The sequence below is a fragment of the Melospiza georgiana genome, chromosome 4 (assembly GCF_028018845.1).
Source record: "Melospiza georgiana isolate bMelGeo1 chromosome 4, bMelGeo1.pri, whole genome shotgun sequence".
Taxonomy (NCBI): Eukaryota; Metazoa; Chordata; class Aves; order Passeriformes; family Passerellidae; genus Melospiza; species Melospiza georgiana.
Window position 1 is genome coordinate 21309460 of NC_080433.1, and position 14650 is coordinate 21324109.

The 14650-nt window shown below is 41.9% G+C and overlaps 1 protein-coding gene across 3 annotated transcripts in view; it reads left to right on the forward strand.

Annotated features, from left to right (window-relative positions):
- STK38L (serine/threonine kinase 38 like) overlaps positions 1-14650 on the forward strand; it is a 46158-nt gene that overhangs the window by 27185 nt on the left and 4323 nt on the right. For 2 of the 3 annotated variants that reach the window (XM_058022845.1, XM_058022846.1), the window contains exons 2-13: positions 402-546; positions 2284-2335; positions 3611-3733; positions 4291-4374; positions 6003-6126; positions 6667-6821; positions 7684-7786; positions 8395-8456; positions 9979-10096; positions 10270-10393; positions 12686-12781; positions 13659-13893. In XM_058022845.1, the coding sequence (XP_057878828.1) occupies positions 413-546; positions 2284-2335; positions 3611-3733; positions 4291-4374; positions 6003-6126; positions 6667-6821; positions 7684-7786; positions 8395-8456; positions 9979-10096; positions 10270-10393; positions 12686-12781; positions 13659-13893 (1410 nt within the window). In that variant the 5' untranslated portion in view covers positions 402-412. Of the gene's footprint in view, positions 1-401; positions 547-2283; positions 2336-3610; positions 3734-4290; positions 4375-6002; positions 6127-6666; positions 6822-7683; positions 7787-8394; positions 8457-9978; positions 10097-10269; positions 10394-12685; positions 12782-13658; positions 13894-14650 lie in introns of those variants that run through there. The other variant, XM_058022847.1, reaches the window with a different exon arrangement.

Sequence of the window (14650 nt, forward strand, 5' to 3'; positions counted from 1 at the left end):
AAATTGTCACAGAGCTGTGACAAGTCCAGCTCTGGGAGCTGCCTGATCCTTCTCTCTCCTACCCTTTTTCCTCCCCCAGGCAGGGCCCAGGTCTGCTAGAGGGACATTGTCCTTATTTGTGGACAAGCACAGCTGGGTCAGCTGCCCAGAGCGTGCAGTGCTCTTTGCTATGATTCACTCTTTGTTTTGCCAACATGTTGTTATTTTTTAGAGTGGGTAGCACATCCTCCTGCTATCTTGGGATAATTTTAGAAGGCAGCTTTTAATAGTTTCTTATATCTAAAGAGCAGTGCCTTTACTGTGAATTCTGGAGTGCCTAAGAACTTGGAGAGTGGAGAAGAGGAATATATATTTTATTTTTCTTTTTGAAGTGAGTAATGATTTGACCTGCTCTGTTTCAGTACATGTTACCATGGCGATGACTGCAGGGACTACAACATCCTTTCCCATGAGTAACCACACCCGGGAGAGAGTGACGGTGGCCAAACTCACACTGGAGAACTTCTACAGCAACCTGATTATACAGCATGAGGAGAGGGAAACCAGGTACTGCCTCTGCTTCCCCTCACCCCTCTGCAGCTTTTCTTGCTGTTTGTTCAAGGGTATTTCAGTCCCCAGGGATGGGGCAGCTCTGGGAAGTTCTTCTGTATGTGGTGGCAGGGAGTGAATTCCTAGAGGGGACAGGCTGTCTTTGGGGGGGACCTGTGAACATCCCTGGATCACTGTCACTGAGTGGCCAAGGAGCTCCACTTCTGATGTTTTTGTGCAATTCACCTCCTCATCAGTGGAAACTACTCTGTGCAGGGTGTTATTTTGGAGTAATATGTGAGGTTTCTCCTTCTGTGTGAGGTTGGGGACCTCTGATTCATCTGCAGGTGCCCCAGGGAATGAACTCTGCAGAGCTGCTGAGGGGTGGGAGCTTGGTTTGGGGTAAGGCAGCTGCTTGTGGTGTCTGTTCCTGCTCTGCACCATGGAGCTCATGCCAAGACTCCCAAACCCTGCAGGAGGGAGTGTGTAGGAGACAGGGAACAGGGCTGAGAGGTGTTTGATGGGATGATGGGGTAAGGAAAGGAGGCAAAGAGCTGGTGTGGAAATAAGTTGCAGCAAAGAAATAAGGGGTTGATGATGGAGGGTTTGAGAGGCTCTCAGGTAGGCAGGAAGACTTTTGGGGATAATGTAATCCCAGTCTGTAAATTCTGCTTGGGTGGTGCTGCCTGGTACTCCTTGCATGGGAGTGTGGGATGGTCATCCCCACTCAGCTTTTCCCAGCAGTGCCCAGTCCTGTCTCTGAGGTGTGAAGTGCCACTTGAATTAGGTGTCAAAGCACCAAGTATTTGGCTTAATGAATCTTTTGTTTGGATTGTCATTAGTGTGTGAAATTATCATTCCTCTGATAATATGTTTTTAATTGAAGGGTTTTCAGTCAAGCAGCAGGGTTTCTCTCTTCATCATATTTAGTCATTATTCCATGTAATGGAGTTGCTTGCTTCTAGTTAGGAGAATAGACTGTCTATCAAGGGCCTGTAATTTAGAGAATCCTGCTGTACTTCCCAAAGTGCAGAGAGGCACCAGCAGCCTGGCTCCAAGCCTTTGAATTCTTACCTGCTGCAGGGGGTAACCAGCCTTCAGAAAGCTGCAACCTGGCAGCTGTAAAGGAGCATCCTGTGGGTGGACAGAAAGGGGTGCAGCAGCTCCATTGCCATGTGCTGACCCTCTGCCACCTGTGGGGCATTCCCTGGCTTTGCTCCCCTCTCAGAGCCTCCCAGCCTGGCATGGCACTGGGGGAAGGCTTGGAGCTGTGAGCCCTGGCCTGGGCAGGATGCTGGGGTGAGAGGATGGTGCATCCAGGGGGTAGAGTTTAGTTGCATGGGAAGAAAGGGGGCAGGACCAGGGGGAGTCATCACACAAAGGGGATGGAGCAGGCTGGCATGTGGGAGATGGAGCTGAGATAGAAATGGTGAAAAAAACAATTTTTATTCTGGTTTATAATTCTAATTGATAAAAACAGCCTTAATTCACTCTAATAACATACTTTTTCATATAGGTTTAATGCCTGATTCTGCAAGTACATAACCATGTGCTTAAATTTGCTTCTACATTTTCCTCGGCTTTGTTCACAAATGAGTAACTGGGTGGAGTGGGGCTGTCTGCCTGCAAATTTCCATCTGAGGCAAACTCTTCAGAGTTTGGAGTATGTGAAGCAAAGATGTTGACTTGCTGTGGTGTTATGTTTGGTTTTAATAAATAATAAAAGGTGCAATCCCCTGGTTTTCTCCTTGGCAGGCAGAAGAAGCTGGAAGTGGCTATGGAAGAGGAAGGCCTTGCAGATGAGGAGGTAAATGCTGCTTAAGTAACCTAACAAACTGCTTTGCTTTTGTCCCACTGCTTCAGATGGGCATTTGAAGAGCTCACAGAAACATCAGCTAGCATGACAAAAGGTTTTATTTTGCACATGAGTGTTGCCCCTTTAATAACCTGTTTATGTTAGGGAAGCTGGGAATATGTTTGACTGATACTTGCAATAGCTATCCAAGGCTTTTCATGCTACCTGCAGTTCTTATGAGACATGGCCACAGCAAGTAGCTAGCAAGCTTTGCAAAGATTAAAATTGTTTGCTGTTATATTTGGCAAGAAAAAATAAGTGGGTAGAAAGCAAAATGCTGAACCATTTTTTCTTGATTTAAAAAATTAACCATCACACCTTTGCTCCTTTTGGATACAGATGAGGAGGGATCTCAATCTGGTTGCCACCTCTGAGAACTTTAGTCAATGAGTTGCTTTTCTGAGGTCCATGACACCATGTCTGCCTTCAGGATAGACTGGGAAATAAGTAGGAAGAGTGTGTCAGTCCTTCTGGAGTTTCTGTGGCTGCTATAACTCCTGAGAAGTGGGAATATGAGTGTGGGTGTGTATTGCCATCTTGTGGCTTTAAAGGATGCTGTAATCCCAGAACAGTCTGGCAGGTACCTGATCCAGGGACCTCCTTAGCAGACTCTGAGCTCTCAGCATCTTTGGGTGCAGCATTTGTCTTCTCTCGGGGTGAATCCCAGTGACATTTTCATCAGACAAAATAGATGATGGCATTTAGACAGATTTTTCTTTCAGAATTGAGTGCTTGCCTGCCATAAACCAAGTGGATTTTGTTGTAGATGTGTAACCAGGGCCTCTGCTGCTTGCTAAGCTCCTTGTTGCCTGTCATCACTTGGGATACAAGTTTCAGCTTTTATTGGTCCTTCACTCTGCCCAAAATGAAGGGTCATTGCCTCAGGCAGTGACTTTGGCCTTGGACTGATACACTTTGTTTGGGCCAGTATGATAGTTTTTCTTAATTATTTTTTTTTAATAACTAAGTAATAAAATTAAAGCACCACCAAGTAATAAAATTAAAACACCACCACCCACCAACCAAAAAAAGGTGGGAAACCGTGCCTGAGGCTTCCATAGAAAAGACCATACTCAAGGACTATACTTTGAGAAATTCAGAAAGAAGTGTAGAAGGAGAAGTTTTTCTCCTGTTGGGATTCCAGAGAACAGCTTCCCAGGAAGGGAGGGTGCACATCTTGACTCTTTGTTGCCAGCTGACTGACAGGTTGCTGTGCTTTGTCCTCAGAAAAAGCTGCGCCGGTCACAGCACGCTCGCAAGGAAACCGAGTTCCTGCGGCTCAAGAGGACCAGGCTCGGCTTGGATGACTTCGAGTCTTTGAAAGTCATAGGAAGAGGAGCATTTGGGGAGGTTTGTGGCATTCTTGCTTGAACAGGAGATTAAAATGGGATTGACCACTGTAATGAAACATTCTAATTACAATTTGATGAATTGTTTTATTGCAGAATGGCAGCAATTTGTGTCATTCTCCAAGTGTGAGAATTCTGATGATTAATCACATGCATTGATTTCCCAAGGCTTCTGGAAAGACACTTGGTTTCCCATGGCTTCCCACACTGATGTTGCCTTCATGGCCCTCTGCAGTTATGGATTTGCAATGGCATAGCCCCTCTTGATAAACCTCCTTTCTGCCCTGTGTCACATCAGTTATTTCTCCTGAATTTTAACCTACACAGTTTAAGTTACTTGGAATTCACTGTGCCTGCTGACTTTTCCTAAAACAAAAACTGTTTCTCATTACTGTTAGTGTTGTACATGGTGCAGAATAATTCCCTTTTCAATATTTAACATATTTAAATGTGTTTTTAAATGTTTAACAAGAGAACTTTTCCATGGCTGTCAGTTGGGAGCCTTCCAGTGGATTTCTGAGGCAGAGGAGACTGACTGGGTTCTCTCTCTTGGTAAAGGTCCGCCTCGTTCAGAAGAAGGATACAGGTCACATTTATGCAATGAAGATACTGAGAAAAGCAGATATGCTGGAAAAAGAGCAGGTTTGTCATCTCTAAGTCCCCTAAATTTCAAACTTACCCTTTCCAGAAAATCTTTTCCACCTTTGAAAGCCCCTACAATGGTCTGGCAGTCCGAAGAGTCTGTGCTGTTCCTACCACAGCACAAAAGCAGCAGAGGTTAGGAAATGAGGTCATGCAACTGCATTTAAAAATTACTTCTTTACAACTGATTTGGAATAGTCACAAAGATTTTATTTTTCTCCCCTTATCAAGGGGAGAAAAATAAAATCTTTGTGACTGCATTTCAAGAAAAATACTTCTGGAAAAATAATCCTGTGCCAAATTAAAAACGGAGGTATTTGATGTTTTTTTTAAAGAAAACCAGCAGAAATCACATTGTTCATCAACATTGTCTTCTTTGGGTTTGCTTTATAGTTGGGTTAATCTTGTTGGGGGTTTGTTTGTTTTGATTTTGTTAGTTTGGTTGGTTATTACTTTTACTTTCTAGCTAACAATTCCCTGTGAGGACACATCAAATACTTTAGCACCAAAAGCAAAGAAATGAAGGGTGGGTATCTCAGGAGATAAGAGGGCTTTTGTCATACTAGTCCAAACCTTACCCATCATTGGCACATCATTTCCCTGCAGCAGTGGTACTTTTTTTTTCCTGGCACAGATTATTTTGTCTCCTGCAGCCCATGCCCTGAATTTAGGGAAGCAGAGGAGCAGCAGGGTGTGCAGAGCAGCCAGATTTTGTGTGGTGCTGCCCCCATTTCAGAACCTGATGTGGGAAGGAGTCTGAGCTCATGTTCTACATTCAGTTTGAAACAGTGATCTTCCCTGGCCAGTGTTTATCTGCTGGAATTTTCATTGCCTGCCTTGCTCTGTGGAGAGACAACAGAGGACACATGTAAAAAAAAAGAAATGTTGTAGTATTTTTCCCCCTGAGTCTGGTAGCACTGGGAGAAATCCTGGCTATTTTTAGGCAAAGTTTTCCTGTTGTATTTTAGAGCTGCATTAAGGAGTTGAGGGTGGAAAAAAGTACTTTCTAATGAGACTAAATAAAGGCAGATAAATCCAGGCTGGAGTATCTCCTGCAGAGGGAGAACCTTTGCCCCATGCAACCCTGTGACAGGATTCATGTGAAGATGTTCCTCAGCAGCAGAACTGGGGAACAGATGCAGGAGACTGTTTGCTGCTTTTCTTACAGCTGTCAAGAAATATTTTTCCATGCAAATGTCTTTAATTTTTCCTCCAAGATGAGGGTATGTTGTAGTGAAAACACACACTCCTTCTCCTATCTCCATTATTCTTAATTTCCATCAAATTATGGGATAGCAGCTTTCCCTGTATTTTCCAAAACCTTAGCTGGAACAGGAATACCCTGAGCAAGGTCAGATATTCCTCAACTCACTTGTACTTTTTCCACCAGCTTTTTCAGTTCTTTCTAACAAACAGAACCAGTTTAACAAGCTGTGCTTTGTGTTTCTAGAGAAACCCTAGTATCTTGTAAGAAGTAATGGAAAATATGAGTATGGAAAGAGCTAGAAAAATAGTTCCTTTGCTAAAGGTCATGAAAATGTGCTGTAGGGCTAAGAATGTAATGTGGTGTTCCTTGTTGAAATATTTCAATATTTGCCTAATAATAATAATTTTTTTTCAAATTTTAGGTGGCCCATATCAGAGCAGAAAGAGATATTTTGGTTGAAGCAGATGGAGCCTGGGTAGTGAAAATGTTTTACAGCTTTCAGGATAAAAGGAACCTTTACCTGATCATGGAGTTTTTACCTGGAGGTAAGCTGGGTGCTGTGGCATCAGGTGCCACAGGTACTTCTTCCTTAGCTTTTGTTGGCAGCTTTATAAAATATTAGGAACAAACATGCTGTATAATTTGTGAAAATAAAAATGTTTGCACTCTTTTAAATGAAGTTTCAGTCATGTGACCATTCCTGATTTTCAGGGGAAGGAAAAAGGTTGAAGGGATATTAAATAGACTTGAATTAAATAATTTTTTAGTAGAAATTTCTGCTTTTTACAACTGAAGCTATTAACAGTAAAAACAAACCAGAAGAAAAGCCCTTGTTCAAACAGTTTGTGCAATAAATTTAACATGTGTAAAAATCCACTGTATTTTCTTGGGCTGTTCAATTAAAATTCCTGTTTAGGATTTTCAACTAAAAAAGTAAGTTGGGTTTGTAGTTCCTTGCAGTAATAGTATGATTAGTAACTATAAGGCCAGTTACAAGGTTAAATTTGGATTCTACTGGGGTTTCTTATAGTTTTGTGATTTAAAATGTTCTGATCCCTAAGCTGTATTTTCTTCTCTTTGATGAGGTGACATGATGACCTTACTGATGAAGAAGGACACTTTATCAGAGGAGGAGACCCAGTTTTACATTTCTGAGACAGTGTTGGCCATCGATGCCATTCACCAGTTGGGATTTATCCACAGGGACATCAAGCCAGACAATCTCCTGCTGGATGCCAAGGCATGTACTGGTGCTTCCAAGATCCCAGGCTGCACATCACTGGGAGCCACTGGTGCCACCCCAGGGATTTCAGCTGGCTGGAGGGAAGGCTGGGAATGCCCAGTGTGTTTTCTCTGGAGAACACCAGTATGTTTAAACAAAGCCAAATCTTACTCAGAAGCCTTTTAACCATTTTAAGGCAAGGCTTTTAAGGAAAAAACCCACTCAGGGTGGCCAGATGCTGATATTCATACACATTAAAAGGTGCAGCATTCCTTTCATGCTTCTTGAAGTAGCTGCGGACAATTCAGACAATGCTAGATGTTCAGTTCCTACAGTTACATTTATTTCATCACCCGCTCAGCTGTGGAAACTCCCTCAGTTAGACTGACCATTCTGGCCATGAAATGCACCCTGTCAGCATCACCAGATCATGGAATTATCTAGGTTGGAGAAGATCTTTAAGATGATGGAGGCCAGGCATTACCCCAGCATGCACAGGTCTGTCAGGTTTGATGGGTTCTATCAGCACTGATGTCTGGGAATCTGATTAAAGCCAAGGTTACTATCAAAACAAAGCAAAGGAATTTTGTCCTGGAGGCTTGCTCAGTCACAGTGGTATCCAGTTCAAAACAAAACCAGGCAAAGTAGCTGCCCTCAATTGTTGGGAAATTGTAGATTTGACCATTCCTGGGGGGCCATAGCCTGTTGGAGAGAAAACAGACCCTTCCAGTATACCAAGGTTCAGTCTTTGCTTCCCTGCTTGTCCTGTGCCCAGTCCATCATGGCCTGAGAGGGCATGTGCAGTGATTAAAACTCTTTTTCCCCCCAAACACTACCTATATAAATAATGGTTTTGTATTCTCTGATTATGTGTTTTCAGGGTCATGTAAAGCTGTCTGATTTTGGGCTCTGCACAGGTTTAAAGAAAGCCCACAGAACAGAGTTCTACAGGAACCTCACACACAACCCACCAAGTGACTTCTGTGAGTATGAGCTGTCCTAGTTGAACATGTAAATGGTTTTGAGCTGCAGCTGTACATTGTACCTGTGTTTCTGCTGGGATAAGCAAGATGGAGCAGGCTGGTTGTATTTAATTGGAAAGCTGGAAATGCTTGTTCCCTGGGTCATGGGAGCATTTCACAGGCAAGAAATTATGATTTCTGCAGTGGTCATGTATTTTTGCACATTCATACACAGATATGAATACACATAATCTAATGTATCTATATTGTCATGTATTTTTCATTATGTTAGTGAAGTTACAGAACTGCTCTTTCAGGAGGGACAAGGGTTCCATGTGCCAAAGGACTGCAGTCAGTGACAGTCTCATGAAACTTTTCAGAAGCTGATCTAAAAATGTTAACAAGTTCTAATTTAGAATTGCTGATATGTGTCCTACTTACATGAGTTTCAGCTGTGCATTGGACAGTAGTTATTCTCATGTTCCCATTTTCAGTCACAATCAAGCATTTGTTTTTAGACTAGGGTTCTAAATATCCAAGATAGTTACTTAAAACTGGAGCCCTATAAATCTTTCTTCTCTTAATTCTCACAAATACACTTGTTATTTAATAACTACTTTGCAAATTAGCATTTCAGAATATGAACTCAAAGAGGAAAGCAGAAACATGGAAGAAGAACAGGCGACAGCTGGTGAGTTAATTAATGTATAATTCTTGGTTTGCTTTTAAACTAGTTAGAGGAAGTGTTAAATTAAAACTCAGTGCTAATGCTCTTGGTTTTTACAACCTGCAAGATCCTCATATGTGGCTCTCTACAAGCCCCCAAAGTCACAAATAACTCAAAAGAAGGGGATCCAGGTTGGAATAGCAAGGCCCTGCTCCTCTCTGTGCCTTTGTTTGCCTTGTGAGCATCCAGCCCAAGCCCTCAGGTGTCCTCAGCCCCGTGGCCAAGCTGTGTCTGGGGCTCTCTGCAGCACTGGCCTGCTGTGGGTCCATGGGTCTGATTCCTGCAGCTCAGTCACAAGCAGGTGTGTGGCTGCAGAATTCCTTTCCAGAGAGCTCTGGGGAATTCCCATTCTGCTGAAAGGGAATGTGGTGGAAAGGCTGTGGGAGGGTGTTGGTGCTGGAGTGCTCCAGCCTGGGTTTGTGGTGAGGAGTGGTCAGTAATGGGGGGACTTGTGGCATAAACTGAACCAAAGCAAAGTGTCTATCAGCCATTCAGACTTCCATCCCTGCCCATGATTTTCACCAAAAAAAAACCCAACTCTCAAATTTTGGGACCATTTATTTTTCCACACCCCTTTAAAAAAAGTGACCTACTGCAGTATTCCCTAAAAGCTTTTGGGTGGTCTCTTCTTTCCTCATGAGGCAAAATGAGATTACATTGCAGCCACCATGCTGCCTCATGGGGCTGTATTTCACAGCCTTATTCCAGCCTGGAATTAGATCCCTGAAAAGAATTTATCTCAGGTCCAGTAAAGGCTGATGTGACAGAACTGTGTTGTGAGGAGCAGTCCCACAGAGACAATAAAAGGACAAAATGACAACTTGCATCAACACTGTTGGGAAAGGAGCCACGTTTTCAGTTTTCCATTGGTTCAATCCTTAATATCTCAGGTCTGTTCAATTAAACAAAGGCTTTCTTTATGGTCAGACAAATTAATGTGAAATATTTTTGTGGTAAAACTGCTTTTGGGGGACTTTTTTGTTCTTTAAGTTTGTTGGGTTTTGGGTTTTTTGTGGTTTTTGTTGGATTTTGGTTTTTTTTTCTCTCCCTTCTGTCTCATGGAGGATTTTTCATCAGTAAAGAGAAATTCCCAATATATGGCTTGTGTATCATGAGTGCCACAGTTGGGAATCTACCACTGATTATGCCTTTAAAAATAAACAAAGACCACAACAATAGAACTTCTTGGGTATTTTTATAATGCAGCTACCTGAAACTTAAGCTAAGATGACCTTCTGATATTGCAGTTGCAATATTCTATGATTTCATCTCATTAAAGAGGATAATTTCCATTTATTTTTGAGGTTCTCTGTGTTTATTAATAAAAAAGAATAATATTCTTGGGACTTGAGTTCCTGTGAATTCTCAAATTAAGCATTTTGTTCACCCAAAGAACAAGATCCTATATGTAAATCCCCAGGAAAAGGAATTGCAAAGTGTAAAACCACAGTATTTCTCTTTTAAAGAGATGATTCCTTTTTTCCAGGCATATTCTACTGTGGGAACCCCAGACTATATTGCTCCAGAAGTGTTTATGCAGACTGGCTACAACAAGCTGTGTGACTGGTGGTCCTTGGGAGTGATTATGTATGAAATGCTAATAGGTATGTTAACAACCCCAACTTAAGAGTTGTTCAAAGGTAACAGGGTCCATTTGTTCAGAAGAGAAAACCTCTGGCTATTACTTGTTATGTTTGGAAGCCCCAGTGACAAAAGCAGAGGCCCAGGTCACTGCTCTCCTGGAAAAAGTTTAATAATTTTTTATTTGTTTGTGCAGGGTATCCACCTTTCTGCTCAGAAACACCACAAGAGACTTACAGGAAAGTTATGAACTGGAAAGAAACATTGGTATTTCCTCCAGAGGTGCCCATTTCAGAGAAAGCAAAGGATTTAATTCTAAGGTCAGTAAGAAAAACCCAATTCTGGCCTCTTGCCCAGCCAGGGTCATCTTCCATCAGGGTAAATTCCTGTTGTGTGTAAAGGAAGCTTTATGCTGGAGGAAAGGCTGGTTTCTTCTGTCACCATCCCTGATGGATTTTTTAAGTCTTTTTCTCTTTGCCACTTGTTTAACATAAAGGAATAAGCTGGAATGATCTTGATTTGTCCCATGGTATAAGGAGAAACAGAGCAGACCAAAAGTAAAGTGATCAACACAGAATTTTTTTCTTCTCTGAGGTAGCAAGAAAATAACTACTCATCAGCATTTAATACACTGAATAGAAATCTTGGGATGTTTTGGATTTACTCACTTCTTTTAAAATCCCAGTTTTTAGTTTGCATTGAGGTTTTTGTGAAGGTTTTGGTGACAAGGTCAGGCAGAAATGACCCTCTTGTAAAATTTTACAGAAATGACCTGATTTAACAGAAATTACCCTCTTGTCCTTGGGAGGGTTTGAGAGGCACATTGTTTTTGGGTTTAATACTTACTCCTTTTTTTCCTTTTCAAAGGTAATGCTATAGCCTTATATAATTTTGTTACAGGCAAAAAGGGGAATGTACTTGACAAAACTAGAATTTATAATTAGTTCCAGCAGTGCTCCAGTAACCTACAAAAACATTACAAATACAAGAAACAGTTATCCTGCATCCAGCTAGTGATACTAACAGCTCAAATAATTGAATTGTCACCAATCCTCATTAATAAGTCTGGTCAAACAGTTAATATTGCATTTTCAGTATCTATTTCTCTGCTGTTCTGCTCAACCTTCCTTGTCAACATCCCAAGGTCTCTGCTGAACAGAGTAGAGCATTACTGCTGAGGATTTCTTCCTCCTCAATCCTGGCTGTGTTTGGGGAATTTTTAGGGATTTCAGTGTATTTGTTAGCATGTCTTGCTCATGCACCTACTTACACAATGACTACTTTAATTAATCAGTTTGCCTCCACAAGGAGGAGGGTTAAAATTGGGGTAGAACTTCTTAGTTATAGGTAATCTATTAAAATGAGGTCAAAACAGGTTGGACAGCAACCACCTGGGCATTTTGGGTTCTTTGTCCATTACACTTGGACAAGTTAGGCAATGTGTGTTCTAGCTTAAAGGGAGATGCAGATAAAGCTAAAGGGTTATGGACAGAGATAAATCCAAACTAAAACAAGCTCAAGTTCAGACAAAGCCTGACAAATCCTGTGGCTGAGTGTTGTTACAGGTTTGAGGTCTGTTGTTAGTCCTTGGCACCACCCAGCCTGCCAGGCTGCAATACAAATACAGGGAGGTTTTCTTCCCCACTGACACCCAACTACAAGAAAAAGAACTTTAATTTATAGCTGGATAAGTTTGTAGCCTAACCTGCTGTGCTGCATATGCAGAAAATGGAGAAAATGGCTGTGATTTAATGAATTGCTAGGCAAATGCTGGTGTTCCCATCTCCTGGATGAGATACTTGAAAGGCTTTTCCAGTCTAGAGGAGAAGAGTCAGCCTCTGCTGCTCCCTGGAACAAATCCCTGAGGTCACTGAGTTGCTGTCAGAGAGCTTCCACCTCCCTATTTTCCTTCTTTGGGATTTTAGGCTTTTCCTTCTGGCCTGCTGGAGCAGGTAGCAGTCCCCATCCCACCAATCCTCTGTCTCCAATTTCACCTTTTTCTTCCTGCTATTTCATGGCTACTTCTGAGAAACTGACAATTTCTTGTGGGGTCTGAGCTGAGGTTATGCAGCAGGGCTGTATCAGAAACAGGCCCTGGGTCTTTGCACCACCTGCACCTCTGAGGAGAAGGAAGTGGGAGAACGGGGACATGGCATGCTTGGAATAGGCTGGCCCACTGGGATTCCAAAATACAACATCAGAGAGCAGTCTTGATTTACTAAGTATATTTATTCTTCTTAGTTTGACTTTGAAACATGGATGTTTAAATAGTTGAGAACATGCCAGGGCAGTTCTCAGCAGTAGTGATTTGAGCCTCCATTCCAAACTGATCCTACAGGACCAGAACATGCAGCAATTTTTCACAAACCTGGAAGATGGGGATTCAGCAGTTTAGAAAAGGTGTTAGTTATTGGCATTGTAGCTTTTTGTTGAAGAATTTAACAATGTTCTGCTTCTACTGTTTGCCTTCTCTCCTAGATGCAATGGGTTGCTTTGATGTTAACCCAAGTGGTGAAACAATTTGACAGAACTTCTTCAAATTCTTGATACTGGATACTCTTGCTTCTGTGGAATTTATTGTAACATTCCCTTTGTTTTTTCCCCTTTTCCAGATTTTGTATCGACTCAGAAAACAGAATTGGTAGCAATGGAGTAGAGGAAATAAAAAGTCATCCATTTTTTGAAGGAGTAGACTGGGGACATATCAGGTATGTATATACACACGTTTTACAGGGAGAATAAAAGCCATGAAAGCAAGAAATTCATGTATTGTGATGTCAAGGACAATTATTTCCAATTTATCTTTTATTTTGAAAGGCAGCTACTGGCAGTAGTGGGTTGACACTGAAGGTTTTCTGGCCTTGCTGACATGCACAGAAATGGCCAGAGTTTAACTGACTTGAGATACCTCAGATTATTCCAGACTGCCCAGAACAGAAAGAAATTGTTGTAGAGTGGCTGTGGATTTCATTGTAAGTGTAGTAATTAGACCTGTGGTGAGTTTACAGGTGTAAATCACTGCCTTTCCCACAGCGCTGTGTCCCAGTGTGAGCATTTTGCTGGCACAAATTCCTTGGGCACTTTCAAAAGCCACCTTAAAACTTCTTCAAGGGCTTCCTGGCTGTGGAGGTGCTAAAACAGAGGCAGCCTGCTTTGGGAGAGAGATGCTGAGTGTCACAAAGAGGAGCTGCAGTCCAAAGGTTTTGGATGAGGTCCAGGCTGGTGAGCACTGGAATTGTAAAGCTGTGGGTGCAAGTGCAATCCTGCTGGGCTGGGTTTGTGAAACAGGGTAACCACAGTGGTGGCTGGTGACAAGATCGGGGTGATAGCTGTGTGGCAGATAAGTGTGGGATGCTCTCTCAGTGGGAAAATGATGTTTGCCCCAAGCCTGCCAGGAAGACACCAGTGGAGATAAGGACCAAACAATCTCCCCATGGTGTCAGCAAACAGGAGAGTCAGATTCATCTGTGATGCGCTCAGTGCTCTGCATTAAGGGAAGCTTTAAGTGTAAAAGCTAAGTTAAAACTGGAACTTAATGTCTCATTTCCCAACATTCACTCTTCTGGCATTGATCTTTATTTGCAGGGAAAGACCAGCTGCAATCCCTATAGAAATCAAAAGTATTGATGATACTTCCAACTTTGATGAATTTCCTGAATCAGACATTTTACAGCCAGGTGAGACTGCCATTGTAAATTCCAAATCTCCATCCATGCCAGAACACTGCACAGCTGCCTTTGTTGTTGTTTGTGTTAATTTTACTAATGACCCAATCAAGTTAGTCTGTAGATCAAGTCTCTATATTTTCTTTGAAATATGAGTGTAAACCTGTGATCTTTCATAGCTGCAAAGCCCAGAGATTTTCAGAGTCCAAACTCTTGGTAAAAATGGTTTGCAGAGGTAGTGAGCACAGAAAGCAGTGTAGTTTTCTGCCAGGCAGTCTGTCTAACCAGATTCTTTTAAAACACTGATTTGCTTTTCATCTTCAGTGACTTCTGAGGTTTGTGCCCAACATAATTGTTGGGATATTTGTGGGTCAGAATTTTCAGACATTTGATTACTTAATGCAGTATTTAATGAACCTGAGTTGCTCTGTTAATCACTTCAGGGTTTTTTTAGTTGTTGATTTCTCTTGGCAAGTTACAGGAAATTTTCATATATAAAAGAATTGGTTCTGTGACATACAAAAAGTCCCAGGTCCCACTGTTTTCAGTTACTTGGAGATTGGCAGATTATTAATTGCTGTCTGCTAAGTGTAGCTGTGTTAACAACCATAAGAATTATCCAAAAGCTGTTGGTTATTTTTTTTTCTGAAGTGGCTTTTATTTAATGGTGAGGAAGTTTGTCCTTTTAATGCAAAGCAACCCATCTCCAGTGCCTAAGCTGATTATGTCCATATTTGGGTAGTTCCAAGAACATTTGTATTATTTTGGCATTTCAGACCCACTGAAAATGGTACTGTGCATGTAGATACCTAAAAATCAGAACATCAGAAATGTCATGAGGTTTGTAATTGTGTATCCTGTGGGTGTGTTAGAGTCTTCTGTCAAGGTATGGAAACCTGGTAGAGGGTGTAC